At 45.4% G+C, this 26,799-nt stretch overlaps 1 protein-coding gene across 1 annotated transcript in view; it reads right to left on the reverse strand.

Annotated features, from left to right (window-relative positions):
* Positions 1-314: 314 nt before the first annotated feature.
* The window catches only part of LOC147453663 (protein MANNAN SYNTHESIS-RELATED 1-like), a 50,598-nt gene continuing 24,113 nt past the window's right edge, over positions 315-26,799 (reverse strand). The window contains exons 4-6 of the mRNA XM_086515785.1: positions 1,553-1,611; positions 907-1,480; positions 315-832 (exon numbers count right to left, since the gene is read on the reverse strand). Of these exons, the coding sequence (XP_086371911.1) occupies positions 506-832; positions 907-1,480; positions 1,553-1,611 (960 nt within the window). The 3' untranslated portion in view covers positions 315-505. The remainder of the gene's footprint in view (positions 833-906; positions 1,481-1,552; positions 1,612-26,799) is intronic.

A 26,799-nucleotide genomic window follows, 5' to 3' on the forward strand; every position in this document is an offset into this window, starting at 1 on the left:
ACTTTATTTCTAGGCCTGGTTTTCATCAAGTAGAAAGCAAGGTGGTAAAGAAAGTAAAACCCTCCCTGATTGACTTACCTCAATCAATTTTGACACGTCTCAGTTTGTCACAAAAACAAGCTATTCTTGAACAGCTTCTCTGAAGTATGCTTCTTATTATATCAGGCAATTCATATGCATTCATAAGAACTGCAGCTACCTTTCCACAAACCACCACCAATCTCAGCACCTTCAGGGAATCACCTCTTCAGGAAACTATTGTCAGAGGTAACACATCACATACTACCAAGCAAACAAGTTCCTCAGAAAGTGAGTATAGAAATACTTGCATAGCTCTCTTCAGATTTTGGAAAGGCCATTAGGCTAAGACAGTCACAAAGATATTAATGAAACCCTAAAACTGCGCTCTACAACCCACTTGGCAATAGATGCTCCTTGAGATGAGCAAACAAGAGATTAAAGAATTAAGGTGAGGCCACTTTTTCTGTCAATAGAGAGGCCAAAGCTAGTTCATGGAGTCCTCCTCGATCTCACTGGTCGAGCTTGAAGACTTGCAAAAGCAAGAGTAGACAAAATGGTCTTTCTTCGTGACAAAGCGGGAGACCACTCTTGCAACTTGCAGCTTTGATGACGAGTCATCATCATTTAGTGTAGGGACGAGAATTTGGGTTTTTCCTGTGGCTATCCTATGGCCTGCAATATTTACATACGAAATTCCGGATATGGCAGGAACAAAGACATCACTATGTGTACATAAGTAAAAGTCCAAGGCCTTCTCCAACTGGCTCTGCTGGCCTATTAGCTGGTGTCCGGTCAAAGCTGGAAGTTGGTCCTGCATACATTTGCACTTCAGCATCTACTCTTGCCAAAGTTACATACTGGTGCAATTTAGATGGAAAAACACACCTTGGTGTAAACCTTTGGAAATGTGTCCTTAAGAACATCAAGGCTTTGGTCCCATGTTGACTGGGTGAGGTAGATCGGTACATTGGATGAAAAGCCTACTCTTTTGAGGAAAGTTGCAACATCAGATGCATCAAAACACCTCTTGCTTCTGGAGTTCTCTGGTTGCTTGCAACCTAACTGGTGCAACATGTCTACCCGTAGATCCACCGCGATGAACTGCTGACTACCTGACACCTCTATCAAACTGTTCATTGCTTTCTCTCCAAGCTCCTTCACCTTTGGATGCAACTGAAGTGCACTATACGTTACCAAGCACCGTATCGCTTGCATCTCCCCCATGGACGAATCTTTTACAGAACTAAATGTGGAATGGACACTTGTGATCTGAACCACATTCTTCTCACTAAACACCGGCTTCACTTTCTCTTCTATATACTCCAAGGTGACTTTATAAGGCACTTTCACAATTTCTGGCTTGACCTTCTGCCATTTTGCTGGCAAACGGGCCACAACTTGAACCACTCCATTTAAACTTGAAACAAAGTTGTCCGCATCATATAATTTACTGAAACCACTGTCATCAAAGAGCTCACTTTGTGAGTACATCTTCCAAATCCAAACCAGTTAAGTGAAGGACTAAACATACCCACTGGGAAGAATCAATATGGCACCTAAAGACCGAGCCACAATCACTGCATCTGCAACCTGCACATAATCCTCCATTAGAATCCAGCCATGTTGAGTAATTATTTTGCACTAAAACCAGAAACCTGCCACTATTTGTTGTACATCAGGGGAATCCTATCTGTTGTTTTTTTAGTCAAAGCAGAAGCCAATGCCCATGGAAGCCAAAACAATGCACTGATCCTAAACAAAACAATACACTGATCCGAAAACACGACCGTGTAAAATTGCTACATACAATGATCGGAGAAGGAGTATGAAGAGGTGCAAACTTTGTAATTGCTCCAAGCTGCTCAAGAGAGAGTACAACAAATGACAAATGACCATGTGGGGTCTCCATATACGTGTGAGGAATGGACCAGCCAGGCAAATCCAAGACAGCTGCATCATCATAAACGCTAACCCACAATATCAACGAATTGGCGAATCCAGAATAATGGCCAAAAAATGTGTTGGGGGGTCAGGTACCTATGTTGTCAGAAAAGGAAGCAAAAGATACAACCTGGGCATCTGTCGGTGAACAAATGCACAGAGACAACCAGCGGCAAAGTGGAACTCGCCTACAGAGAGAAATGAGTGAAAATAAACATGAAAGAGAGAGAGAGAGAGAGAGAGAGAGAGAAGAAGAAGAAGAGAACTTTAACGTCGTAGGAAACTATCCCAAGAGACCTCAAAGATCTATCCGACGAGAGTTGAACTCAAGACCTGTTATTCAAGAGGGAAATGGCATAACATGAGAGAGAGAGAGAGAGAGAGAGAGAGAGAGAGATGTATACTATATAAATAATATCTATATATGTGTGTGTGTGTGTGTGTGTGTGTGTGTGTGTGGGGGGGGGGGGGGGGGGGGGGGGCAAGCTCATGTATATAGAGATACACATCCTCCAAGATCAGTCTTTCTTCTGCACAAGTAGCACTAGTGAACAAAAAGGCAAAGAACTATGTTTGTCACAAAATAACGACGTGATATGTCCGCCCGAAAATTGACTACAATTAAAGTTATAAGTTGGAACTACAGGGTCCTGTCCAATGGGGCCCTGGGGACACGAGAAATAAAGAGAGAGTGAGAGATGGCGGAAGATGCTGACGTGGCAGCTGTACCAACCCTCCGCGTATCACAGACTTGGGCACCCCAAGTCGGGAATCTGACATGACACACGAGAGAATTACCTAAAATACTTCACAATTTTAAAATTTGAGTCGACGCAGCCCGGTGTAGTTCTGTGCCCAGAGGTATTGGCCCCAAAATCTGGCGCCCCTTGGTATTTATTTTTATATTAATGCTTGAGCAAAGTACAACACCTGAGGGACCTCTACTCTCAGACTCTGCGTCCAAATGCTCTACAGAGTGAGGCACCTAGGGTCTATTTATTCTTGCCAAGGATGCCCCAAAAATAGAGCCCCAAAAAGAGTTAAACTCAAATGCATATGGTCCAATGTCACGTGCACTTCACTTGCGTTACATGGACATGTTCTGCCACAGTCTAGCATGATCCAGTAGCTTAGGACTGAGCCTGGTACCTTTGTGAGCCTCTAGCAGGACGTGCATGTCCAGGCCGGTCACACTTGCATACCCTCTCTTGCACAGGACAACATTTCATCATGCATGCATTTTACTGCGTGAACCACCTCTTATAGGTCACTTATTAATAAGTGACTTTTCATTTACCCTTGTTGGAATGTAGGTAGGGCAAATAGCTAAAGGAACTATAAAAGGAAGCGGGGGCGCCAGTAGAGAGCAGATGAATGCAAGAACACAAGGAGGCAGGCACTCGATCGGCAGCATCTCAAGTTCCCAACGTTTTCCCTAGGACCAGCTTGGCGTTTTTGCATCAGAAGACCAGCGTTTTCAGCCCATAAAACCAACATTTTCAGATCAGCCCGTAACCTCGCCATACCACACCCTTCCCGGTTGCAGAACCTCGCCGCGTCGACCATCAAGAGCAGAATCAACCTAGCGTTTTTGGTTTCAGACCAAAGCAGCCAACGCTTTGCAAATTCAACCCAGATCAGCTAGCGTTTTTGCATTTCAGTTTTGCATGCATCGGCGGTTGCAGATCAGCCCCGTATAACTGCCACAGTGACACATCCACAGCAGAAGTACCTAGCGTTTTCAGATTCAGCCTTGACACCATCGTTGTTGTCGACATCGTCATCGTCGTCGACGTCGACCCCAGCAGTACGTCGACATCATCGCCTGTCGACATAGACCCATCAATAGCCAGTACACAGCATCAGTATCTCAGCATTTAGTCATTGTATCAGCATTGTGAAAGAATAAAGACCCATCAATAGCCAGTCCACAGCATCAGTAGCGTCAATATCTCAACATTTACTCATTGTCTCAGCATCAGTATCTCAGCATTTAGTCATTGTATCAGCAATGTGCAAGTGGGCCCTTGAGGGTTGGGACCCGACACCCCTCTGTCGTCTCTTTTCTCTCTCGTCTCTCTCGTCCTTTCAATTCGGTTGAGTTCTTTCAAATGAAGTGTCCCTTGTGTTTGTGCGGAGTACTAGATCTGAGCTAAATCCATAAACACTTCCGTTGCACCTGACATTGGTATCAGAGCTCTGTGTGTGCTTCAGGTTCGCGAACTCAAGGGAAGAACAAAGAACCACCAAGAATCAAGTAGAACCAAGAACCCAAAGAACCTCTCCCAGTTTTTTTCCCTGAAAGGATCTTCGAGTCCTGATCGTGGACTCATCGGCTCTCATCTTCATTGCCATGTCTTTGAAGGAAGATCGACATCGGATTCACGACGACCCAGATCTTGAGTACCAAGATTTGTTAGCCTCTTATGCAAATATGGAAGGAGTTGGAGACAGGATCCCTAAACCTCTTTTGCATTTGCATTCGCATGTAGCGTGCATCCACTTCCGTCGACAAGAAACCCTTGGAATTACCTCTGAGCACCCTTACCTTTCAGCTTCACCCGCAATATTTTCACAACAAGACTATTCGAGTGGTACATGCTCGCAAGGCAAATCTGGTCAACAGGAAGGCTTGTATTCTGCGACAGTAGTAAGGCTACCCGGAAACTCGTATGGTAGGTGTTCACGTTGCACCAGCTCTACATCCGTAGTACCCACCCGTTTTGGTTATGCATCCACATGCATCAGAAGCAATCAGCATGAGAAGTACACATAGAAGTCCAGCAGTTGTGCCTCACCTTCAACAGGCGGGAATGTCCCGTGCACACTTCACTTGCGCTACGTGGACATGTTATGCCACAGTCTAGCATGATCCAGTAGTTTAGGACTGAGCCTAGCACCTTTGTGAGCCTCTAGCACGACATGCATGTCCAAGCCGGTCACACTTGCATACCCTCTCTTGCATAAGACAACATTTCATCATGCAGGCATTTTACCACGTGAACCACCTCTTAAAGGTCATTTATTAATAAGTGACTTTTTAATTATCCTTGTTGGAATGTAGGTAGGGCAAATGGCTAAAGGAACTATAAAAGGAAGCAGGGGGTGCCAGTAGAGAGCATATGAATGCAAGGACACAAGGAGGCAGGCACCCGGTCGGTAGCACCTCAAGTTCCCAACGTTTTCTCTAGGACCAGCTTGGTGTTTTTGCATCAGAAGGCCAGCGTTATCAGCCCATAAAACCAACAATTTCATACCAGCCCGGAACCTCACCGTACCACACCCTTCCCGGTTGCAAAACCTCCCCGCATCGCCCATCTACACCTGACATCCCAAAAACTGTCAAAAAGCAATCAGCGCAATTGGCGGATGCGCAAATCCGTACTGCTGTCACGTGGCACCTGTCAACGCGAATGGCGGGTCTGCCGTACAGCCTGCCACGTCATCTGTCCGTACAGCTATCCACGTCATCTATCCGTACAACTGTCCACGTAGTCCTGCCACGTCATCAATTTGTGACATATCCTCCTCTTGAAAGAATTGTAATCGCCCTCGATTACACCTGCAAAATCAGACATAAGCCATAAACCAGTTCAGTAGACACTAACTCTTAAGTACCGACGCACTAGACGACACAAATCCAGCACTTGTACAAAGACGACAATCACATCACATCAAATTCAAGTCATATCACATAGAATCCATTCAGACCTAAGACCATGATTCCTGACAACGTATTTATTAATTGCATCTAGATCTGCATCAGACCTCACCGATATCGGATAAACTAATTCTATATTGCAATCATGTCCATAGATTTCGCAAGACCGAAATGCTGCAATCATTTCGTCAATCATTTCATCTGCACTCAAACACAATCACACATAGAGTTCATACTAAACAGTGTTTCAATCATTCAGTTCTAGCTGTGTGGCCATCTCATCCCTCGGGAACTCTTGATGCACTCACGACAATTCCATTCAATCACTCATCATGATTCAAAATTCATGATTCTTATCATTATCAAGTTCATTTTGGAGCTGTCATTGCTCCGAATTCATCATCATCTCATTCTCGATTCTATTATCCGTTCACAAATAGACGATCTTCCATAAACATTAGTTTCATACATAAATCAAAGTCATCTTCAAAAAGTCCTACTGTCACAAACTGCTCACGTGTCCAAACAACGAAGAGCAGAGCCAACCTTCAGATCACAGCAGAGGGGCCTAAACCCTAAGAAGAACAAGCGACAGAAGAAGTGGGACCTCGTCCGAAGGGGCCAAGTGACATAAATACATTCAAAATAAAGCACGACCTACACACACGCGCGCGCATGGACTGATGACGTGGCAAATGTACGGACATGCCTAAATTTCGCTGACAGTGCTGACGTGGCAATTGTACGAATTTCTGCAAAACACGCAGGCAAATTTTGAGCATTGCTTTTATACCAAATGCTTTTGAGTTTGAAGGCTTTTCATGTAAACTGCTTTTGGGGCCTAGGGTCTTTAAATATGAGGCCATGGGCTCATTCTCTGGAGAAGGTGCAGAGTCTGGAGTATCCGTTTGTACTGTGTTGATGCAATATAAAGAAATACCGAAAGAGGCGCCAAGGTTTGGGGCCAATACTCTCTAGGGTGAAATTCCGCCACTCCGTGTCGCGTGTCGTCTCTCTCTCTCTCTCTCTCTCTCTCTCTCTCTCTCTCTCTCTCTCAGTTCAGTTGTTATTTAAGTGCTAAAAGTCTATTCAAATTGTTCTTTTCTGCTGGCACGTGGTGCTCGTCTTGTGACAATGGTATCAGAGCATCAGACGTATGCTTTTCTAAAAGCATAACGGTCCTACATAAGAGCAGACAAAGCAAATCAGAGACTATTTGTAAATTGATATTGAAGAAGCTTCAAGCTCTGACCCGGGACTCAACAAGCACTGCCACCCTTACTTCATCGCGCATCGGACGCGCTCCCGTCTTCACCGCTCATGTCTTACAGGGCATAAGCCATAAAGAACCCAAGACATAGCATTCATGGATTCAAGAGAATATTTGCAGTTTTTGCTTAACGAGCTTCACGACATTCTTTCGAGGCATCCTCAACAGAATCTTTCGATGCTGCAAAGTTTTCAACAATTTTTGAACTACATGTTACCCCCTTTGATGCCCAGGTAGTACCTCCTCCTCCGACATCAGAAAGTACGAGGGCTTTCAACCGGCAACCTTCTCAGCCGTCTGTTCCGATCGGGGGAGTTTTCAGGAATATGGTGCAACCATTTGACCCTAATCCAGTGCAACCGCGTTTGCCACCGCCATTGCCCCCACCTCCACCACCGCCGCCGCCACCAGGCTACAATGGTTGGAGCCCATAAGGATACCCTTATTATCCATACCCAGGATATGAGCCTAACCATGTCACAAAGTGATGACATGGCGGATAGCAAAAACCCTAATTTCTGCCAAAAACCCTTAAAAAACCTGCAAACTCTAATTTTTGTCACAAACCCTAACTTCTGAAAATCGCGGAGGCTTTTTTTTTTTAATGATGACCGACGCGAATCTTGCTTTTTACTCTACGCAAGAGAAAGGAAGAGAATGTTTGTTTTTTAATAAAAAAAAAAAGAGAAGAGCTTGAGAGACGAGCTTTTGAGCTCTTATGCTTTTAACTGGAAAGCTTTTGGGGCTCTGCTTTTGGGCATCCCTTGTAATCTTTAAATTAGTGGTGAGGGCCTCACTTCTCAGAGCATCTGGACGCAGAGTCTGAGAGTGAAACCCTAGTCACTCTCTTGTACTTTGATCTGATTAATATAAAAAGAAATACCGAAAGGGGCGCCAGTCTTTGGGGCCAATATCTCTAGGCATGGAACTCCGCCGGGCCAGTGCAAATCTATTGTGATCTGTGAATTGTTTTGAAGTGGTTATTTGGTGCTGTCGCGATTGATTCTTGACTTGGAGTGTCCAAGTCTGTTACAATGGTATCAGAGCACGGCCGATTTCTCTTCTACGGGAAATCCGATCCCCAATTTTTCTTTCGCGGCACCTATGGCTTTACGCAAGGATCAGTCGACTCCCTCTGCATATGGAGATGCGGGTTGGGATCACAACGAAGATTCAGACAAAGAGTATGGCCCGCCTCGGCCTACTCAGGCGGAGCAGCGAGAGATGGAGCGTCAACAAAGATGATGCTCAATTTTGACAGGGACCCGAAGATGGCAAAATATATGAACCAGACCTCTTTGGAAGAGGTACAGACGGAGTGGCAGAGAACCATAACACCACTCCCGAAACCCGCTCTCAAGAAACTTTCTGCCTCCAAGAAATATACGGAGAAGGAACTAGAGAACGTGGTTGATGCACGGATTGCTCAGCTTTTCGACGTGCAAAAGAAAGACAACAAGCACGGCAAAAAGCAGAAGAAAGGCACTCACTTCCCGGGATATTTGGGTCGTCGGTCGACATTTGACAACGCAAAGAAATTGAAGAAGCGCGTCAAGTTTGAAGACCTACCCAGTTCTTCTTCTTCTTCTTCTGACAGTTCTTCTAGCTCTTCAGACTCGAGCGAAGAAGACAGGAAAAGGTAAAAAGCGAAGCAAGAAACAAAGCTTCGGAAAGGGCAAGAAAAAGGCAAAGAAGGCTACATCTCGCCCAGAGACTGACGGTTCTATTGAGGACTCGTCTACTACAGACAGCTCAGATTCCGATGACGGAAACTTTTATGCGAACAAGAAGAATTTTTACCAAGCCAACCAGTATGACTTTCTCGAAGATAAAAGCAAGAAAGTCCGAGAGTTTAAGGAAGGTGGCCACTCGATCAAGTTTGATACTTTTTCAGGATACTCAAATGCTTCGAAGGCTTTGTCTTTTATACAGCACTTTGACATCGCTTTCGCGGCAGGACGCTATTAAGAGCACTCCAAGATTCGAGAGCTGCCTCTTATTTTAAGGGGAATGCTCGCACTTGGTGGTCCACGCTTCTATTAAGCAAGACTGTGCCAGTTACATGCCTGAAATTCAAGAGGCTTTTTATTTCTTCTTGGTTGACGCACGAATATGAACGAGATGTACGAGCTGCTTGGAACCATCTTCGGATGACCAAGAAAGATAAAATCAATGCTTATTGTGAAAAATTCTGGAGCTCTTTTCTACCCGCCTCTTTATTCAAGAAGATCTCGTTCAGAGAACAGATTGAGCGGTTTACCTTGGGTCTACCTACTACAGAGATCCGAGATCACTGCTTGGAATAGACGTCAGCTTCTATTTAGGAGTTGATGAGTCATGCGAAGCGGGGATTTGCCATTCACTCTGGTAGTTTGACCTACCCCACCGATAAGGCCATGACACAACGAGCCGAACAGACTTCCAGGAATGAAAGTAGAAAGAAAAAGAGCAACCCAAAGAAAAAAGGATGCACGACCCAAGCTTACTCCTGAGGAGAGAGCTCGCTTCATCAGAGAGGGGAAGTGCTTTGGATGCGGGGAACATGGACATATCTCCGCGAAGTGCACTAAAAAGGCACAGAAAGAACAGAATGATAAAGACGACGACAGGCCTGAGAGTTCGAGAGCAGCTGAGGAATGTGGCAGAAAAGGCAGAACTGGTACCACATGGCGTGGGACCTGCACCGAATCTAATGAATGAAAGTACAAACTTTGTCGCTTTTGGGGCAAAGTGAAGGATCAGGAAGCTCTTTTGAAGGAGCCAAAGCCAACTTCTTTTCACTTGGAATTGGCGGCTCGATTTGGAATTACGCCCGACAGACTGACGCCACAGGCGGAGGTATTTCGACTAGCACCCGAATGGGATGTTGCCATTACACCGAGCATTGGCAAACTTCGTTTGCAATGACAGGGGTGTTTAGGGCACGCAAGTGACGTTCTACTCAGGATCCCTTGGTACCACAAGAACTACGCCGTGGTTGACTACCGGGCCGAGAAAGCGACTTTGATCAATGAAGGGCTTAGAGATTGTACTTGACGAACTTCAGTTTCTTACTCATTCTTTTGGGAGAGAACTGAACGATGGATAACGGTTGAATATGTTTTCACCTGATCAAAAGAACGCTAAGATTTTTCTCCACGCTCATGCCGATTATTTTTTTTTTAGAGGACCTGAAGATCAGACCATTGTCATGATACCTGGAAGCACGTCATCGAACCGGCCACCTTACCATGTGAGCCGAGTACAGAATGAAAAGATTATGAACCCAGTGAAAGACCTCTTGGAAAAGGGTCTTGTCTAGCGTAGTACTTCACCGTATTGCTCTCCAGTGTTGTTGGTTTTGAAGAAAGACGGATCTTGGAGAATGTGCATCGATTATAGCACTCTCAACGAAATCACCATCAAGAACAGATTTTCGATTCCTAGGATCGATGATATACTCGACAGGTTACAGGGATCCTCGTGCTTTAGCAGGATTGACTTGAAGAGTGGATATCATCAGATCAGGATAGCGCCAGGAGATGTCTACAAGACAGCTTTTCGAACGACTTTTGGGTTATTTGAGTTTTTGGTGATGCCTTTTGGCTTAACCAATGCTCCTGCGACATTTAACCGGATGATGGACAGGATTTTTCGAGAGTACGGGCTATTTGTTGGCACTTTCTTTGACGACATCATTGTTTTCACCAAGAATGAGGCAGAACACAGAGATCATCTGCTTCAAGTCTTTCAGGCATTACAAGATCACACGTTGGTGATTAATGCAAAGAAAAGTGAATTTTTCCTACAAGAGATACACTTTTGGGACACATTGTGTCAGCAGGAGTGCAAATGGACCCGGCCAAGATAGAGACTATCCGTGATTGGCCCGATTTGAGGAATGTCCATGAAGTTAGAAGCTTCTTGGGACTATGTTCGTACTACAAGCGGTTCATACGAAAGTTTGCAGAGGTTGCTTCCCCTTTGCATACCTTGACACAGAAAGGAGTACCTTTTTCGTGGGGACCCACAGAGGTGACTGCCTTTCGGACATTGAAAGAGAAATTGACTACGGGACCTATTTTGACTTTGCCGGACTTGCAGAAGTCATTTGAAGTATATTGTGATGCTTGTGGTCGTAGTCTGGGTACGGTCTTGATGCAAGAAGGCCATGTCATAGCTTACGAGAGCCGTTTGTTCTCTAAGCCGGAGATGACAGCACAGATTTATGAGAAAGAGCTTTTGGCGGTTATCCATGCTCTTACTCAGTGGCGACATTACCTACTCGGAGCGGATTTTACTGTCTTTACAGACCATCAGAGTTTGCACTACTTCTTGTCACAGAAGCAGCTTTCGGAAAAGTAGATGCGGTGGGCGAACATCTTGTCACAGTTCCACTTCCACTTCCAGATTGTCCATGTGCAGGGACAGAAGAATGTGGTGGCTGATGCTTTGTCTCGAAAACCGTTGGTTCTGGCTATTTCCGCGATACATCATAGGAGCTTCGAGGATATGGTCGATCAGTATGCCACAGATACAAATTTTGCAGACATTTTCTCACGGATACGGGATGGGGAGACAGTAGTTGGATACTCCCTTCGGGAAGGCTACTTGATGAAAAAGACTATGTTGTGCGTTACACAGCCGTTGAGGGAAAAGGTTATGACTGAATGCCACTGTCCACCTTTTACGGGTCACCGCGGCATTGCTACCACCATGAAAGGGGTAGAGAGATATTTCTTTTGGCCGAGACTCAAGAAAGATCTCGAAGAGTTTATGCGCAGTTGCTTGGTATGCCAGAAGGTCAAGTTTGACAGGCATAAGGCACAGGGATTGTTAAAGCCTTTACCCATACCCACCCACCCCTGGAAAAGTATTGAAATGGATTTCATTTTTGATCTCCCGAGAACACAGAATGATCACGATGATTTTCCGATTACATGGCACGTCTGAGACGATTGTCTCCGATAGAGACCCCAGATTTATGAGTTTGTTTTGGAAGGCAATTTGGGAGAACATTGGCACGCAGTTGCAGTTCTCGTCATCGATCCACTTGCAGACTGACGGGCAATTTGAGATTGCCAATTCAGTGATTTTAGATTTATTGAAGTCTTGTATCTCGGATCAGAAGAATCAATGGGAAAAGAACTTACCTTTGGTGGAATTTGCCTACAATAACACGATACACTCTTCGACGGGGAAGACGCCATGTGAGATTGTTGAAAGTGCTGCGAAGGTTCCATCCTTCCTGAGCACGTAAGATTAGATATTGGAAGCGGATGAATATTCGCGAGATTTGGATACGGCTTTTGCCAAGGTTCGCGAGACTTTGCAGAAGTCTCAAGAACGACAGAAAAAGGCAGCGGATCGCCATCGTCGCGACTTGAAATTGAAGGAGGATGATTGGGTGCTCTTACATTTTGAGAAGGCACGCCTACGAAAGAAAAAGGGAAAGGAGAGGCTTTTCCCTAAGCTTAGTATGCGATACTACGGACCTTTCCAGATCATTGACAAGATAAATGATGTCTCCTTCCGATTGAAACTGCCAGATACTTGGAGGATTCACAATGCATTGCATGTGAGTCTCTTGAAACCTGTTAAGGGTGATGTGTCTGATGATGGGGAGCCTGATGAGCCACCCGAAGTGGAAGAAAACGAGGAGATCCTTGTTCCTAAACAGATTTTGGCACATAACGATATGAAGAAAGGTAAAGTCCGAAGGCGGTTCTTGGTTAAGTTCAAGAACTTTCCTGCATTTGATGCGAAGTGGATGGAGGAGGAGGACCTAGCAGATACTCCTCGGATTGTGAAACTTTACCTCGATGTTTTGGTTTAGCATAGTCTACTCCAAACGGAACCCAGAAATTCAGCTTGGCCGAAGATCTCGTGCAGTGGGATGCACGAGAGGAGTTACTCCGCTCCTTTGTCAACAGATGCCTTGATTTTGATACTAAAGTCTCTGATGTCTCTTTGAGCTTCAGGGATACGGAGAGCGGACAGTATTCTACTGGATGACTTTATGAAATGGAATTCTTGATAATGATACTGATTTGTTCTTGACTTCTTGTGAGTACAGGAACTGATAGACGAAATGACTGCAGCATTTTGGTCTCATTGATCTCGAATAGACATGGTTGCAATAGGGGTTAGTCAATCGGACATCGATGGGGTCCCGATTGGACCTAGATGTGATTGCTAGCTACATTGCCGATAAATCATGGTCTAGGATCGGAATGATTGTTGAATGTCATGTGATGTCCTGTGATGTCTGGTGATGTCCTGTGATGTCGTGTGATGTGACTGTAGATTTGGTACATGTGCTAAATGTGTGTCCCTAGTACGTAGGTACTAACAGTCAGAGTCTGCTAAGACGGTTTATGGCTTTTGTCGGTTTTACAAGCGTAATCGCGGTCGATTACATTGCTTTCAACAGGGGGGTATGTCACAAAGTGATGATGTGGCGGACAAGAGAAACCCTAATTTCTGCCAAAATTCCTTAAAAAACCTGCAAACCCTAATTTTTGCCACAAACCCTAATTTCCGGAAATCGCGGAGGCTTTTTTTTCTTTTTTCTTTTTTCTTTTTTTTAATGATGAGCGACGCGAATCTTGCTTTTTACTCTACGCAAGAGAAAGGAAGAGAATGTTTTTTTTTTTAATAAAAAAAGAGGAGCTTGAGAGAGAAGAGCTTTTGAGCTCTTATGCTTTTAACTGGAAAGCTTTTGGGGCTCTGCTTTTGGGCATCCCTTGTAATCTTTAAATTAGTGGTGAGGGCCTCACTTCTTAGAGCATCTGGACGCAGAGTCTGAGAGTGAAACTGTCACCAGCATGTGACTACTATCTATCCTTTTTGTTGATTTCTTTCTTATTATCTATTTACTTTCACTTCTTGGAAACACCCCTCAGGAAATCTAACTGCCCTGCATTGCATAGCTAGTGTGGAACTGTCCAGAGGGAGTCCAGGCTTGAGGGCAAGAGAGCACTAAGGTTGGACAAGGACTATGGTTGGCCAAAGTGGGGTCATTGACTAGCCAAAGTGGAATCCTTTGCTACAGAGGCTACATTTCAGTTTTGGGTGTGGCTGCAGTGTACAAAGGGGGTCAGATGACCTAGAAAGATACAATGGCAGCATCTCCTAAAATTTAGGGAACTGCTGTTTTGGACCTAAAAATGTCTTCACGTCATTACGTGCAGTTTGACATGGGGATCATTTTGTTACTCTGTGGCCAAGTCAACAGAGGCTACAGGTGAGATATTTTTAGACCCGAGGGTCTAAAGCGGGAAAATGCACAAATGAGTGACACTTGGCACTCTGAGGCCAGTTTACTACTTATAGAGAAGGCAAAAACGTGATTTTCAGTTGTGAGCTCATTTTCAAGTTTCCTGTCAGGCTAAGAGCTATGGAGTGCTTGCTTTCCCTCCTATGTACAGTGCGGTGCCAAGAGTGATGCCCTGCACGCTACGCACTGCCCTCTCTCTCCCCTATGGCAGTATGTTATGCCCCTCTAGTGGGCTTTTCAATTGACCAATGTACAGTTGTGTGGGTTCATGCGCGATTGCCGAGGCAAGAGCCTCTTGCACAGGTACTGGATTAGCTAGCGGCTAATCCCCCGCAGGTTCAAGAGAATTCGGAGAGGTTTCACGCCAAAAATTTCGTCCAATTAAAAGGGCAAGTAGCCCTACACGTCCGGGAGCTCGAGGACTTGCTACGGATGCGACCGGCACGCGAAACGGAGCCCGAAACAGTAAATTACAGCCTGCTGTGTATTTTTGCAGGTTTAGGGTTTTGCCCCTAAACGGTCCCTAATACCCCCAGGAGGTTCGAGGACGCGAGGGGACCGCTGTACAGGTGATCTGGCGCATTTTCGGGGCTGAAAACAGAGAATTCAGCGTGCTGCAGATTCTCGCCAGGTTTTGCAAAGTGCCCGTATGCGTCGGGAAAGTCGTTCAATGCGTGGGAATACTGACTGTGAAGGGTCCTAGTACAGTTATGCTGCCGAAATCGGGCCGGAATAGTTGAAATTCAGCCAAGCTTGTGCGGGGCAGCTTATAGGGAACCACAACGTTTATTCCCTCTTTTAAGCAATAAAGAAATACCGAGAGGGGCGCCTAAGTTAGGGGCCAATCTGGTGTCAGTCTACTCATACAGGTGCAATCTAGCAGCTTGTATCCCTCTCCCCTTTGTTGTGTCTTGAAAGTACAGGTAAAGTGGGCGACAAATTAAATGGGTGAAAGCAAATAAGGTTTAAGTCTAGAGTCTACCGCCCTTTTTGGATTGAACAGGCCGGTTCATGGTTCCATCCCCGGGATTAAATCACTTTTTCCCATAGAAGTGAGCCTTGGTCAGTTTGGGCTTGAAGACACGGGGGATCATAGACCAGACATAGGAAATTGCAATTATGGCTAACAGACCAGATGATGTGACTGAAGAGGTTTCCTCTTCACAGGGTCAACAGACACATAAAGTGGGTGAGTCTTCAAGACCACCACAGACGAATGATGATATATTCACGACCCAGTTGGCTACTGCTGTGGCTATGTTCACACAAGTAATGCAGAACCCGGGTTTTTAGCCTTTCTGCAACCTCCTCTTCCGTCTTAGCAAGTTGGGTCACTGGATCACATTCAAAAGCCTGTTAAGGCTCCAGCACAGGTGATTCATATTGCACAGTCAATGGAAACACCTGTACACTTGACGGAGAACATGCAATCTCCACAACCTGTGCCTAAGGTGCAAGAACAGGTGGCTGAGATGCCAGTCTTTCAAGCTGTACCAGTTCAGGCCGCCACCTTTCAGCAACCTATAGCCGGTTCTAATGGGCAGGGAAGCAACCTACAGGCTATGCAACAAGTCTTCCCACCACCTTCAGTACACCCTGGCTATTTTGGAGGTGGATCGGTATTCCAGAGCATGGCTGGTCATGCACCTAGAAATCAGTTTTACACGCCAGGAACAGTGTTTGGGGGTGCTCAAACGATGATGCCTAACCCCATGTATGGTGTCACGGGCATGCTACCAGGGTTTCAAAGCACTCAGGGCCAATTTGGGATGCCACAGGCAAATTTTGGTATGGCTAGAATTACAAATCAGCAGCCAAATATGGCATTTCCAGGTCAACTTAATTGCGGTCAGGGAACACAAATGAACCCTAACAGTGTTCCCATGTTTCAGTCACTTCCATATGACAATTTAACGCCGCTGGAGAGGCCAACTCCGTACAAAGAAGGTGGCAAAGGTGTGACTTTCACGACCTTTTCAAGGTTTGATGACAGGAAGAAGGCTCTCTCATTCCTCCAGCAGTTTGACAAGGCCTATGCAGGGGGGAACTTTACAGAGGCTTCAAAGGTCCGCAAGGCAGCCACTTTCTTGACAGGGAATGCGGGACAATGGTGGACAACTTTATTGCTTCAAGGGCAAGCTCCGTCCACATGGATTTACTTCAAGCAGATTTTTGCAGCAGCATGGTTATCTGATGACTTTGAAGCAGATGTCATGAAAGAATGGCACCAGCTTAATGCTGCCACTTGCAAGAATCTGGATGACTACAATCGGAAGTTTTGGAAAGCTCTACTTCCAGTAACTTCCTATAGGTTTGTGCCATTGACAGAACAGATTGAAAAATACTGTTGTGGCCTACCCAAAGGATTGAGAAAATACTGCACGAAGACCAAAGTCACTACTTTGACGCAACTCATCGAGGTAGCAAACACTGGCTGCCGAAATCGGGCCGGAACAATTGAAATTCAGCCAAGCTTGTGCGGGGCAGCTTATAGGGAACCACAGCGTTTATTCCCTCTTTTAAGCAATAAAGAAATACCGAAAGGGGCGCCTAAGTTAGGGGCCAATCTGGTGTCGGTCTACGTATACAGGTGCAATCTAGCAGCCTGTATCCCTCTCCCCTTTGTTGTGTCTTGAAAGTACAGGTAAAGTGGGCGACAAATTAAATAGGTGAAAGCAAATAAGGTTTAAGTCTAGAGTCTACCGCTCTTTTTGGATTGAACAAGCCGGTTTCAGAAACCCTAGTCACTCTCTTGTACTTGGATCTTATTAATATAAAAAGAAATACCGAAAGGGGCGCCAGTCTTTGGGGCCAATATCTCTAGGCACGGAACTCCGCCGGGCCAATGCAAATCTATTGTGATCTGTGAATTGTTTTGAAGTGGTTATTTGGTGCTGTCGCGATTGATTCTTAACTTGGAGTGTCCAAGTCTATTACAAACCAACCCAAAGATTTGAAAGATGACGGCACGACAGTCAAATTTTTTACTTTTTCTGGGGTGAAAGATCGCAAGAAAGCATTGCAGTTCCTACAGCAATTCGACAACATCAATGCTTTGGGGAACTATACAGAAGAATGCAAGATTTCTCGAGCAGCGGGATTTCTTAAAGATAATGCTATGCAATGGTGGAGTTCAATTGTAACAGACTTGGATACTCCAAGTCAAGAATCTACCGCGACAGCACAAAATAACCACTTCAAAACAATCCACAGTTCACAATTTATTTAGTTCACAGTTCACAATTTATTCGACACTGGCCCGGCGGAGTTTCGTGCCTAGAGATATTGGCCCCAAAGACTGGCGCCCCTTTCGGTATCTCTTTTTGTATTAATCTGAGTTCAAAGTACAAGAGTGGTTGAGTCTCACTCTCAAGACTCTGCGTCCAGATGCTCTGCAGAGTAGGAGCCCAAACCACTTATTTATTTGTTTACAAGGGATGCTAAAAGCAGAGCCCCAAAAGCTGCTATCTTTTTAAAAATAAAGTAATTTGTCTCATAAGCCTTGCTTGAAAATTAAAGCAAAGTTCAAAAGCTATTCAAAAATTGCGTAGAACTTCCAATTGCTTTTCCCAGCGCAACACGCGGAAATTCTGCCGTACAGTGCAACATGAAACGCGCCGCATTTTCCGGATTCTGCTGTACGGTGCCACGTCATCATGTTTGCGCATTTTCCAGTTGTTTTCCCTGCTGCCTGCCACGTGAACAATGCAGCCTTTCCTGCATACAGGGCAACCACGTCACTAGTTTGTGACATACCCCCCTCTTGAAAGCATTGTAATCGCCCTCGATTACACCTGCAAAACAGACAGAGGCCATAAACCGTCTTAGCAGACACTGACTGTTAGTACCTACGCACTAGAAACACACATCTAGCACATGTACCAATCGACAGTCACATCACACGACATCACATGACATTCAACATTCATTCGGATCTTAGACCATGATTTTATCGGCAATGTAGCTAGCAATCGCATCTAGATCCAGTCGGGATCTCATCGATGTCCGATTGACTAACCCCTATTGCAACAATGTCTATTCGAGATCAATTAGACCAAAATGTTGCAGTCAATTCGTCTATCAGTTCCTGCACTTACAAACAAGTCAAGAACAAATCAGTTTCATATTCAGGAATTCCATTTCATAAAGTCATACAGCAGAATACTGTCAGCTCTCAGTATCCCTGAAGCTCAAAGAGACATCAGTGCCTCTAGTATCAAAATCGAGGCATCTATTGACAAAGGAGCGGAGTAACTCCCCTCTTGTGCATCCCACTGCACCAGATCTCCGGCCAAGCTGAATTTTGGGTTCCATTTGGAGTAGACTATGCTAAACCAAAAGCTTCAAGGTAAAGTTTCACAATCTGAGGAGTATCTGCTAGGTCCTCCTCCTCCATCCACTTCGCATCCAATGCAGGATAGTTCTTGAACTTGACCAAGAACCGCCTTCGGACTTTACCTTTATTCTTTGTGTCCTTACGTGCCAAAATCTGTTCAGGAACAAGGATCTCCTCGTTTTCTTCCACTTCGGGTTGCTCATCAGGCTCCCCATCATAAGGCACATCACCTTTAAAAGGTTTCAAGAGACTCACATGAAATGCATTGTGAATCCTCCAAGTGTCGAGCGATTTCAGTCGGAAGGAGACATCATTGATCTTTTCATTACCCAATCATCCTCCTTCAATTTCAAATCGCAATGATGGCGATCCGCTGCCTTTTTCTGTTGTTCTTGAGATTTCTGCAAAGCCTCGCAGACCTTGGCAAAAGCCGTGTCTAAGTCGCGCGTATACTCATCCGCTTCAAAAATCTTCTCTTTCGTGATTTGGAAGGGTGGAACCTTCGAAGCACCTTCAACAATCTCAAATGGCTCCTTCCCCGTCGAAGAGTGTATCATGTTATTGTAGGCAGATTCCACCAAAGGTAGATACTTTTCCCATTGAGTCTTCTAATCCGAGATATAAGACTTCAATGAATCTAGAACCACTGAATTGGCAATCTCAGATTGCCTGTCAGTCTGCGGGTGGAACGATGATGAGAACTGCAACCACGTGCCAATGTTCTCCCAAATTGCCTTCCAAAACAAACTCGTAAATCTGGGGTCCCTGTCGGAGACGATCGTCTCAGGCATGCCATGTAATCTGAAAATCTGGGCCACTAACATTCGCGCTAAGTGATCCGGCTTGACTGTTTTCTTCACTGGAATGAAATGAGCCTGCTTGCTAAATCTGTCAATAATAGTCCAGATACCATCGTGACCAGTATGTTCTCGGGAGATCAAAAATGAAATACATTGCAATACTTTCCCACAGTGGGTGGGTATGGGCAAAGGCTGTAACGATCCCTGTGCTTTGTGTGTCACAACACGGGCACCACGTGCCAATAGAAAAGAGCAGACTTAGCAGACTTTTAGCACTTCATTAACAAGTGAACTGAAAGAGAGAGAGACGACACGCGACACGGAGTGGCGGAAATCCACCTCAGAGAGTATTGGCCCCAAACCTTGGCGCCCCTTTCGGTATTTCTTTATATTGCATCAACACAGTACAAGCCGATACTCGAGACTCTGCACCTTCGCCAGGAAGCATGCCAGAGAATGAGCCCTAGCCGCATATTTAAAGGCCCTTGGCCTAAAAAGCAATTACAGTGAAAAGCCTTCAAACTTAAAAGCATCTGATACAAAAGCAAAGCCAAAAAGCTGCCAGCGTAAATCACGAAAATCCGTACAGCTGCCACGTCATGAGCCAACGCAACACGCGGAAATCTGCATGCTGCCCTTAGGGTTAGGGTTTCCAAAATTAGGGTTTGCAGGTTTTAGGGTTAGGGTTTCTAGAATTAGGGTTTCAGCATTTAGGGTTTTTGGCAGAAATTAGGGTTTAGGCCCCTCGGTCACATCTGTAATTTGACTCCATTCTTTAGGCTTTGACACGTCAACAGTTTGTTACATCTCCCCTTCTTGAAAGAGAGTAATCGTCCGCGATTACAGCATATCTGCAAAACAATTCAAGTTAGCTCAAAAATTTCCAAGGATCATTTCGAGGGACAATCAATTTGCTCTTTTTAGTAAGGAGTTAGCTTCTCCTTTCGGCTGTTTTGATCAAGGAGTTAGCTTCTCCTTTCGGCTCTTTTGATCAAGGAGTTAGCTTCTCCTTTCGGCTATTTTGATCAAGGAGTTAGCTTCTCCTTTCGTCCAGATCGGAACTCTTGATATTCCGGCGTAGTAAAATTAGCCATCACACCAGCGCCGATGAGCACTCCCCCGAGACAAACGGTCTACGGTATGAAGCTACTCAACGACTACCTCGTCACTCCCCCGCAACTAACCTAAAAAGGTCCGGGCCATGAGCTCAGAGGCCAATACAACCAAACGTCCCAAGACCGCAGTCTGCGTCGCTCGGAGGTTCAAGCATACAACCAAACGCTCCCCAGGCAGCGGCCTGCGTCGTTCGAAGGTTTTCTAGCATACAACGAAACGCTCCCCAGGCATCGGCCTGCGTCGTTTCGAGGTTCAAACAATACTAAAACAATATTTCTCACTTCTCCACCCGGGAGTAGAAATCACCAATCAATGGAACCAGTATTGAAACCAGAGTCAAACATTTCAAATCGGCACCAAGACAGGTTTAAAACAGATAGCATCCATTTCAAACAAAGTTCAAACAATACTTTCAATGTTCAAAAGTATCTAACTAGAAAACAGCTAGAGAGGTCATTCAGGGTTTTGTTCGGACAATCGAACTTTGAGGACAACGGGCTTGCCCTCTGCATCACGGTGATGGTTCGGTTCCGGACCTGGAGAGTTGCATCATTCTTGTCGTGCCAGGGCATGCCCAAGAGAACGTCGCAATTGCCCAACTTCATAATGTGGAAATCGGCTTTTCCATGATAATCTTGTATAGTCACTGAAAGTGCACCAATGAGCGGTACCACTTTCTGAGTTTGCCCCGTGGCTAGCTCAGCTTCAATTTCTCCACCCTCTGCATCATAATCAAAGTGCATCTGCTTCAAGAATTCTGGATGGATGAAGTTCTCCATAGCTCCGGGGTCAAAGAAAATAAGGGCTTTCAAGCCGTTGACTTTTCCATAAGCTCTGCATAATTCATTAAAACTCTCGAGGTGTATACCATAAATATTGGGTACTACTCCAATAGCAGGTCCATCCTTCTTGGCCGGAGGTGGCCGCGGGGATCTGTCTATCGTGGGAGCAGAAGGTTGCACTGAGGACGTCGAGGCTCGCTCAGGACATGTATTGAACGTATGCCATGTTTGGAAACATTCGAAGCATTGGCCTTCTTGTAACAAGGCGTCTCGTTGACGTTGTGTCAAACGAGGCCGTTGAGGTTTGTTTTCACCGGATTGGCGAGAATTTGTTCGTTGTTGCCGGGAGTTCTGGTTAGTGGCCGGAGGTTCTTCTGTGGTAAACTCCAACTTTCCCTTCATGAGCTTGTAGCCGACCGCGGCATGGTCCATAAGCTCTTGCATGGTAGGTCTTGCTCGGAGAGAGAATATTCGTGCAATGTGATGGTAGTCCAATCGTGTAGCGCTCGCACTCATCCTTGAAGGAAATGAACTTAAAGAAGGACACCGGAAGGTACACGTCGAGAAACCTTTGGTTATAGTCGTCCATGGTTTCGGTGGCAAGCATTTTCAAGTTGTCCCACTGCCAAAATCCGGACTTCAAACTCGAAGTCATGTAACTACATGCAAAAACTGTCTTGAAAGCTTGCCAGGTCCTTGGAGCATGCGGTTGTGTCGCGATTGAACTCCACCATTGCATAGCATTATCTTTAAGAAATCCCGCTGCTCGAGAAATCTTGGATTCTTCTGTATAGTTCCCCAAAGCATAGATGTTGTTGAATTGCTGTAGGAACTACATGCTTTCTAGCGATCTTTCACCCCGGAAAAAGTGAAAAATTTGATTGTCGTGCCACCATCTTTGAAATCTTTGGGTTGGTTAGGCGCATGTCCCGAGTATGGATAATAAGGGTATCCATATGGGCTCCAAACATTGTAGCCTGGTGACCGTAGTGGTGGAGGTGGGGGCAATGGCGGTGGCAAAGGCGGTTGCACTGGATCAGGGTCAGATGGCTACACCATACTCCTGAAGACTCCCCCGATCGAAACAGATGGCTGAGAAGGTTGCCAGTTGGAAGCTCTCGTACTTTCTGGTGCCGGAGGAGGAGGTACCACATGGGGCATCAGAGGGGGTAACATGTAGTTCAAAACTTGTTGAAAACTTTGCAGCATAGAAAGATTCTGCTGAGGATGCCGCGAAAGAATGTCGTGAAGCTCGTAGAGCAGAAACTGCAAATATTCTACTGAATCCATGAATTCCAAGTATTGGGTTCTTAATTGGCTTATGCCCTGTAAGACACTGCGGATGCGCGATGAAGTAAGGGTGGGAGTGGCTAATAAGTCCGGGTTGGAGCGTGAAGATACCTCAAATAAAATTCCAATAGCTCTGTCTGCTCTTTGGTAGGACCAGTATGCTTTCAAAAAAGCACACGCTTGATGCTCTGATACCACTGTCACAAGGCGGGCACCACGTGCCAATAGAAAAGAGCAGACTTAACAGACTTTTAGCACTTCATTAACAACTGAACTGAAAGAGAGAGAGACGACACGCGACACGGAGTGGCGGAATTCCACCCCAAAGAGTATTGGCCCCAAACCTTGGCGTCCCTTTCGGTATTTCTTTATATTGCATCAACACAGTACAAGCCGGTACTCGAGACTCTGCACCTTCGCCAAGAAGCATGCCAGAGAATGAGCTCTAGCCTCATATTTAAAGGCCCTTGGCCTAAAAAGCAATTATAGTGAAAAGCCTTCAAACTTAAAAGCATCTAGTACAAAAGCAAAGCCAAAAAGCTGCCAACGTAAATCACGGAAATCCGTACAGCTGCCACGTCATCAACCAGCGCAAAATGCGGAAATCTGTCTGCTTCCCTTAGGGTTAGAGTTTCCAGAATTAGGGTTTGCAGGTTTTAGGGTTAGGGTTTCCAAAATTAGGGTTTCAACAGTTAGGGTTTCTGGCAAAAATTAGGATTTAGGCCCCTCGGCCACATCTGTAAGTTGACTCCATTCTTTAGGCTTTGACACGTCAGCTGTCACAAGACGGGCACCATGTGCCGATAGAAAAGAACAGACTGAACAGACTTTTAGCACTTCAATAACAACTGAACTGAAAGAGAGAGAGAGACGACACGCGACACGGAGTGGCGGAATTCCACCCCACAGAGTATTGGCCCCCAACCTTAGCACCCCTTTCGGTATTTCTTTATATTGCATCATCAAAGTACAAGCCGGTACTCCAGACTCTGCACCTTCTCCAGGAAGCATGCCAGAGAATGAGCCCTAGCCTCATATTTAAAGGCCCTTGGCCTGAAAAGCAGTTATAGTAAAAAGCCTTTAAAACTCAAAAGCTTCTACTTCAAAAGCAAAGGCAGAAAGCTATCAGCGCAATTTACGGAAATCCATACAGCCTGCCACGTCATCAGCCAACGCAAAACGCGGAAATCCGTACAACCTGCCACGTCATCATGTCAGCGCAATTTTTGGAATTTGTCTGTTGCTTAGGGTTAGGGTTAGGGATTTCAAAATTAGGGTTTGCAAGTTTTAGGGTTAGGGTTTCCAGCATTAGGGTTTCAGCAGTTAGGGTTTCTGGCAGACATTAGGGTTTAGGCCCCTCGGCCACATTTGTACGTTGACTCCATTCTTTAGGCTTTGACACGTCAGCAATTTGTTACATTATGTCTGTCAAACTCCTTGAGTCTCGGCCAAAAGAAGTCTCTCTCTACCCCTTTCATGGTGGTAGCGATGCCACGGTGACCCGTAAAAGGTGGACAGTGGCATTCAGTCATAACCTTTTCCCTCAACGGCTGTGTAACGCACAACATGGTTTTTCTCATCAAGTAGCCATCCCGAATGGAATATCCCGCTATTGTCTCCCCATCCCGTATCTGTGTGAAAATGTCTGCAAAATCTGTATCTGTGGCATACTAGTCGACCATATCCTCGAAGCTCCTATAATGTATCGCGGAAATAGCCAGAACCAACGGCTTCCGAGACAAAGCATCTGCCACTACATTCATCTGTCCCTGAACATGGACAATCTAAAAGTGAAACTGTGACAAGATATTCGCCCACCGCATCTGCTTTTCCGATAGCTGCTTCTGTGACAAGAAGTAGCGCAAACTCTGATGGTCTGTAAAGACAGTAAAATCCGCTTTGAGTAGGTAATGCCACCACTGAGTAAGAGCATGGATAACCGCCAAAAGCTCTCTCTCATAAATTTGTGTTGTCATTTCCGGCCTTGAGAACAATCGGCTCTCATAAGCAATGACATGGCCTTCTTGCATTAAGACCCACCCAAACAACGACCACAAGCATCACAATATACTTCAAAAGACTTCTGCAAGTCTGGCAGAGTCAAAACTGGTCCCGTAGTCAATTTCTCTTTCAAAGTCTGAAAGGCAATCACCTCTGTGGGTCCCCATGAGAAAGGGACTCTTTTCTGTGTCAAGATATGCAAAGGGAAAGCAACCTCTGCAAACTTTTGAATGAACCGCCTGTAGTACGAACACAGTCCCAAGAAGCTTCTAACTTCATGGACATTATTCAAATCGGGCCAATCAGGGATAGTCTCTATCTGGGCCGGATCCATTTGCACTCCTGCTACTGACACAATGTGTTCCAAAAAGTGTATCTCTGGTAGGAAAATTTCACTTTTCTTTGCATTAATCACTAACTTGTGATCTCGTAATGCTTGAAAGACCTGAAGCAGATGACTTCTATGTTCTGCCTCATTCTTAAAGAAAACAATGATATCGTCAAAGAAAAAGCCAACAAAAATCCTGTCCATCATCCGGTTAAATGTTGCAGGAGCATTGGTTAAGCCAAAAGGTATCACCAAAAACTCAAATAACCCAAAAGTCGTCCGAAAAGCTGTCTTGTAGACGTCTCCCGGCGCGATTCTGATCTAATGATATCCACTCTTCAAATCAATCCTGCTGAAGCACGGGATCCCTGTAATCTGTCGAGTATATCATCGATCCTAGGAATCAGAAATCTGTTCTTGATGGTCATTTTGTTGAGAGCTCTATAATCGATGCGCATTCTCCAAGATCCGTCTTTCTTCAAAACCAACAACACTGGAGAGCAATACGGTGAAGTACTAGGCTGGACAAGACCCTTTTCCAAGAGGTCTTTCACTTGGTTCATAATCTCTTCATTCTGTGCTCGGCTCACACAGTAAGGTGGCCGGTTCGGTGGTGTGCTTCCAGGTATCACATCAATGGTATGATCTTCAGGACGAGCAGGTGGTAACTCGCCTAGTAGGCCCTCTGAGAAGCAATCGGCGTGAGTGGAGAAAATCTTGGCGTTCTTTATCAAGTTTAGACATATTTGTCCTATCCTCATCACTCAATTCTTTCATAAAGATCGAGTAAACAAACAAATTGGATTTCATTAATTTAGAAATGGCCGAAGCCGATACAATAGGGACAGACTCGCCCTACACTTTAATGTCAAGTACAATGGTTTTGCCCTTTTCTGTAGTCAATGTCGCTTTCCTCGCCCGATAATCGCCCACGGCGTTGTTCTTGTGGTACCAGGGAATTCCCAAGAGAACATCACAACCTTCCAAAGGCATTATGTAAAAGTCCTCATGCCCCAAATACCCCTGACAATGCAACCTAAGTTTGCCAATGACACGTGTAATGGCTACGTCCCTGTCGGGTGCCGCTAGAACAGCCTCCGCAAGTGGTCCTATCCGATCGGGAGTGATCTCGAGCCGCGCCGCCAATTCCGGTGAAATGAAGTTGGCCTTGGCTCCTCCATCAAAGAAGATAAGGGCCTCTTGGTCTTTCACTTTGCCCCAAGCTCTTGCCCCAAGCTCGGCAAAGTTCTGTACTCTCGTCCATTGTGTTGGGATCGGTACCCACACAATCTGGAACCAGTCCTGTTTTCATCTTGCCTTTTCTTCCACGTTCCTCAACTGCTCTCGAACTCTCAGGCCTTTCGACGTCCTTGTCATTCTGTTCTCTTTGTGCCTTTCGCGGAGATATGTCCATGTTCCCCGCATCCAAAGCACTTCCCCTCTCTGATGAAGCGAGCTCTCTCCTGAGGAGTAAGCTTGGGTCGTGCATCCTTCTTTTCTGGGTTGCTCTTTCTCTTCTACTTTCATTTGTTGAAGTCTGTTCGGCTCCTTGTGTCGTGACCTCATCGGTGGGGTAGCTCAGACTGCCAAAGTGAATGGCAAAACCCTATTTCGCATGACTCATCAACTCCTGAATAGAAGCTGACTTCTGTTCCAAGCAGTGATCTCGGATCTCTGTAGGTAGACCCAAGGTAAACCGCTCAATCTGTTCTCTGAACGAGATCTTCTTGAATGAAGAGGCGGGTAGAATAGAGCTCCAGAATCTCTCGCAATAAGCGTCCACTGTATCTTTCTTCATCATCCGAAGATGGTTCCAAGCAGATCGTATATCGTGTTCATACTCTTGAGTCAGCCAAGAAGAAATAAAAAGCTTCTTAAATTTCAGCCATTTAACTGGCGCAGTCTTGTTTAAAAGAAGCGTGGACCACCAAGTTCGAGCATTCCCCTTAAAGTAAGAGGCACCTCTCCAAATCTTAGAGTGCTCTGAGTAGCGTC

The sequence above is a fragment of the Adiantum capillus-veneris genome, chromosome 7 (genome assembly GCF_014529385.1).
Source record: "Adiantum capillus-veneris isolate H3 chromosome 7, ASM1452938v2, whole genome shotgun sequence".
In the NCBI taxonomy this organism is placed as follows: Eukaryota; Viridiplantae; Streptophyta; class Polypodiopsida; order Polypodiales; family Pteridaceae; genus Adiantum; species Adiantum capillus-veneris.